The 5,737-nt window shown below is 29.6% G+C and overlaps 2 protein-coding genes across 2 annotated transcripts in view; both read left to right on the top strand.

Annotated features, from left to right (window-relative positions):
* The window catches only part of LOC100163765, a 281,589-nt gene that overhangs the window by 27,569 nt on the left and 248,283 nt on the right, over nucleotides 1–5,737 (top strand). The gene's annotated exons all lie outside the window — the stretch shown is intronic.
* LOC115034066 (myrosinase 1-like) lies at nucleotides 2,774–5,209 on the top strand. Its single transcript, XM_029489472.1, has 8 exons — nucleotides 2,774–2,934; nucleotides 3,001–3,187; nucleotides 3,420–3,517; nucleotides 3,606–3,747; nucleotides 4,082–4,224; nucleotides 4,295–4,429; nucleotides 4,572–4,678; nucleotides 4,760–5,209. Exons 1-8 carry the CDS (start codon nucleotides 2,818–2,820, stop codon nucleotides 4,875–4,877), a joined length of 1,047 nt encoding a protein of 348 aa, XP_029345332.1. The 5' UTR covers nucleotides 2,774–2,817; the 3' UTR covers nucleotides 4,878–5,209.

The following is a 5,737-nucleotide window of genomic DNA, read 5'->3' on the forward strand; positions in this document are numbered from 1 at the left end:
CGAATTATACCTTTAATCGCTTCACATGCTGTGATGTATTCCGCTTATGCTGATGAAAGAGATACACTATTTTGTCTCGGTGATGTCCATGAAATGACTGATGATCCTATTTTGAATAAATACCCTGATGTTGATCTACGTGTTTGTATACAGCCAGAATAGTCCGCATCACTATACATTTCTAATGTTAATTTTATATTATTATAAAAATATAAACCATAACTTATTGTTTTCTTTATGTAACGTATAATTCGTTTAACTAGGTTTCAATGTGCCTTCAATGGATTAGATAAGAAACGACTTGCATAATTATCCGAATATGCTATATCGGGTCTCGTGACTTAAAAACAATAAACTCCCTACTGCTTGTCGATAAGTAAATGTTTCATTATTTTGGTTGTCTGATATAACGTTTTCTAGTTCAATACTGTCTTATCTACTTATTGGTATCGATAATTCCTTTGCACTGTTTAAATTAAATGTTTGTATAATATTAATCGCGTAACTGCTCTGATTAATGAATATTAAACCATCTTTTAATTTATTTATATTTATACCAAGAAAATAGTTCAATGACCCTGTCGTCATCTGAAATTCTGTATTAAGCGCACTTAATAATTTTTCAATTTATTCTTCATTTTGTGCAGCTATTAACCCATCGTCTACAAAAATAGCCAAAATAATTTTAGTATCACTTATTTACTAGATTTTAAATTGAATTTTAGTCTACGTCAATTGGTTGTTTACAATAAATCGTGGTAAAATTGGTCGTCTGAAATTGGTCGTTTTGTAAATTATTCGTTTGGTAAATTAGTCGTAGTATATTTTCGTCGTGAAACGTGAATACTGGTTTAAAAACATTATGTAGGTACAAATGGTCAATAGTTAAGTTAATAAAAAAAAGAAAATAGAGTTTACTTATAGTGAAAGAGGAAAATATATCTTCATGCATGATTATTTTTATATCGTTTTGAAAGTAAAAATGAAAAAAAAACTATATGATAATGTGTTTATAATTTTAAAAAAAAATTTAATGATAGAATACATTTAGACGAACATTCTATTCTAAGTAATGTAACCAAAATACCAACTTGACTATTTTGAAGAAACGTGTCTTGGTAAAATGGACAGGAACGGAAAAAGAGAAAATCCAAAATTTTCAATTACAATTTTGAATTGCTATGCTGATGAATATAACCTTCCAAAAACCACTAATTCGGTAGAAGGATGACATAATGGTTTTTTATCCATATTAAATGCTATTCACCCTAAAATTTGGAAATTTATAATTATAGCGCAGCCCTAACCTATAAAAATAGCCAAAATAATTTTATTATCACTTATTCACTAGATTTTAAATTGAATTTACATAAAAACCCGGTAAATCTACTATTCCAATACCTTGGTGCTTGTTTTAATCCATATAAACTCTTCTTTAGTTTACACACATGATTAGTATTATCTTCATATCCTATTGGTTGTACCATGTAAATTTCTTCTTCCAAAGCTCCGTATAGAAATGCAGTTTTTATGTCAAATTGTCTTAATTTGAGATTCTCATTTGCTGAAATATATAATATAGTCCTAACTTATTCGTAACAAACTACTGGAGAAAATGTTTCTGTGTAATCTATTCCATATTTTTTGTGAACAAACTTTTATCACTAATCTAGCCTTAAACTTATTAATATTACCATCTGAGTTATATTTTATTTTAAACATCCAACCGTTGCGTATTGCATACTTATTAACTGGTATCTGTACCAAAGTCCCCGTTTCATTATCACCTAATGATTTAATTTCATTGTTCATTGCATCTACCCAATTAGTAGCATTTTTGCATGAAATGGCTTCTTCATATGTTAATGGCTCTGTTTCCATATAATTAGTTATAAATGATTGTGTCACATACCTATACGGTGGTTTTAATCTTATTATATCACTAACTGCTTTTGTCCATGTGCTTATTTAATTATTATGCCGGCTTCTTGCCTCTTCAAAAAGATATCTTTAAAAAAATAAGTATCTTGACACCTGGTTTTTGTCCATTCACTTGTACATAAGCCACATAATTATTACTGTCATCTGGAACTTCTACAATGGCCATCCTTCTGCATTCGTCAACTTTGACACCCTGACCAAATCTTCCATGATTTTATCAATATATGAAATGAAAAAACGTACCTTAGTATTTTAGTTCCGCGTTAGAACCTGACAATTTCCTTTTGTTGTCCTGTAATGATCACTGATGATGATCTGGTGATCTAGTGATCTGGGCCCGTAACCTGTTGGATGAGGATTATAATATGGATCGACAAAAGTGAACAAACAACACAATTAGTTACAATAATAATAAGTAATATTTCACTATAACTAAAACACACAACTAAGTATGAAAAGTAAATTGTCTTCTAACAATGTAAGTTCTATGCTTACAAGACATACATGACGTACACGTAATGAATACTATTGTGCAGTACCTGCAGAGTGCATTTGGTCGTCTTTATATACAAGTGACTGTGACCTTATGGCCCTGCTACAAAAATATGTGGTGGCGTGATTTACATTTACAATAACAATTATGATGCACATTACACTTGCACATATGCAATATGTTGTAACATTATATAATATATTAATTATACTTTTAACATACATTTTTTGTATACCATTTGTTTACTTATTTAACTGTTTATTTTTCTTAATTTCTTCGATTAATTGAACTTGCGTTCATTCTCGTATTTTCGAGTTTGAACTTTTTTTAATCTATAAAATTGAGTTGAAAAATGTGTGTTTAAACTTAATCACCAGGTAACAATGTACCACTGGGATCTACCGAACATTCTTCAGGACCTTGGTGGATGGTCGAACCCAAACATTGTTGGGTATTTCGAAAATTACGCAAATTTTCTTTTCAAAACATTTGGCTCACAAGTGAGTAACAGCCAACGATGTGTATACTTCAGTGGTTTTTAAAAATTGAAAAAAAATTGTATATAGGTCAAACTGTGGACTACAATCAATGAACCCAGATTCGTAGCTATTGCTTATGGTGATGAGACCTTTGCACCTAATATCGGTGAAGTATTCAACGGTATCGCCGACTACATGGCCATTCGTAATGCGTTGCTTTCCCACGCAGCAGCTTACAAGTTGTACAAGAAAAAGTACTTTGCAAAACAGCAGGGTTAGTAAAAATATCTTTTTCGCAGTGGTGTGTTTATAATTATTTCCATGGCACGTCGTGATTATTAAATATTAATTGACGCGTTTATAGTGGTACTTCCTATATTATGTCCTATAGTATATAATATTATATATCGGACAATTAATTATGATGCAAAACATGCGATTAATATTATTATCAAATCGAAAAAAAAAACGATACAATCACGGTTATTAATATTTAATTTAAACAGGTGAGATCAGTTTGTGCTTTGACACAGCGGCGTATTTTCCAGTAAATCCGGATTCACCTGAGGACAACGAATGTGTTTCAAAAGCATTTGATTTTTCGGTATTTACTATAAATACTAAACTTCATATTATTAAAAATATTAAATATATTTGGGTATTTATTTAGTAATATAATATTTTAATTACAGCTTGGAGTATTCACTCAACCATTGAAAAACGGCACATTTCCACAATCGTTGCTAGATCAGGTCGCTAGAACGGACAAACACGAAAACATATCTTTAAAGCGTATCGTTGAATTTACCGAGAGCGAAAAACAAGATCTCATACGTAATATAAAATAATTTCAAACAGCTTACACTTTTCATGTTTTACAATTCATATACAATTTGGTTGTGTAATACAACTTTTAGTATCATTACTATCATTACTATACCATTCATTCTATACATATTTTTTTTCTTCCATGAATTCATATATGTATTTACATTTTGTGTGCTATATTATTATTGACTGTATAGTATTAATAGCAATGAATATTATAAGATAATGTTATTACGAAGTAATAAAAAGATACTCTTAAGTATTCTGTTCTACGTAACTCACATCGAAATGTTGGACATTGTTGGAAACTCAAATTTCAAATGCGTATTGTTTGTTTCAGGATCATATGATTTCATTGCTTTCAATTATTATGATTCATACAATGTAAGACCAATGACCGAAGATGAATTCAAGGCTGAGAAATATTTACTAAATAAAGATTTGGGAGTAAAATTGTCCTCGAATGCAGACAACATGGATGATGTAATACTATCATAAAAATATTTGGCTATGTGCAGATCATTATATTAAAACTATATATTTTAATTTCTAGACCTTCAAAGGATTTACTCAGGTGGTTGAATGGTTTGTGAAAAACTTAGATAATCCGAAATTGTTTGTTACTGAAAATGGCATTTATGAGAAACCAAATGTGGACGAAAGTGAAAAAAAAATCAAATATCATCGTGTAAGTTTACAGCATCACTTTCTTGTAACAAATATAAATTGTATATGATTTTATTCTAAAGTAGTAAAACATCCCTAAATAATAGTAGTCGTAGGTTGGTACTTCCTATCCAATAATAGATTGTGTTTTAATTATTTAACAGGGTATTTTGACGGAAATTCACAAAGCCTTAAATAAAGGTGTTGTTATTAAAGGGTATTGCGTCTGGTCGTTTATGGATTCGTTGGAATGGACAAGTGGATATTTTAAGTAAATATTTTCCTTTATCACAATACTATTTCATATTTTGTATTTTACACTTGCTTAGTTTATTATGTTTTGTTTTTCTAGAAAATTGTTTGGTATATATAGCGTGGACTTCAATGACCCAGAAAGACCCCGTACCAAAAAGCCATCTTTTGAGTTCTTCCGAAAAGTTTTCACAACAAGAACCTTGCCACCTGTCTAATGCGATTAATATGATTGTGGAGAAATGGTCTATTTTAAAGGGGTGCACTTAAAAATGTTTACATTTAGAATAATTTTAATTAGAATTATTTCTGTGGTCGAACGTATAATAATATAATAATATATAGACGAGAAATAAATACGTTTAATCTACCTATGATTAATGCGATTATAATACAACATTGCTGCAGGCTAAAATCGATAAACTTAAGTAATATACTAATATTATACTTCGAAATTTTTCATTGTAACTAAAAAATACACATTTTTATAGCTTTTATCTTTCTAGAGCTCTGTTAAAACAAATATTATTATTATACAAATTTAACATAATATTATATTTTATTTATACTTGGTAAAAATTTTACTTAATTTGTTAAATCAATAAAGTCTTATTTTATGGATAATATACTGGCGTATTGTCTTAGCTTTCGTGTAGTGAACGTATCTTTTTGAAACGAAACGACGCGTGATGAGTACAATAACACGTATATACTGTTCGTTACATGTCTACCCATTGTAATTGGTATTTCAATGGTATATTTTTAGAATCTGGTTTTAGTGTTACTACAGAAGCTTAGAATACCTACCAAGATCGATAACCAGTGCCTGCGTATCTAACGTTTCTATATTTCAAACATTTTAACTTTTAACAGTGGCAATTAGCAAACGAATCAATACTGTAAAGTAAGCCATGTAAATAATTAATTTACTAAGCGAAACACTCAAGTATAGTCTTGGCGAAGTCTGTAACGATGCACACGTCATGTTAATATAAAAATAAAAATTGAAAATTGAGAATATAGTACACAAGTAAATCCGATATAACCTTAAATAAATAAACTATGTTTAAAAATTTCC

This window comes from Acyrthosiphon pisum, chromosome A2 (genome assembly GCF_005508785.2).
Source record: "Acyrthosiphon pisum isolate AL4f chromosome A2, pea_aphid_22Mar2018_4r6ur, whole genome shotgun sequence".
In the NCBI taxonomy this organism is placed as follows: domain Eukaryota; kingdom Metazoa; phylum Arthropoda; class Insecta; order Hemiptera; family Aphididae; genus Acyrthosiphon; species Acyrthosiphon pisum.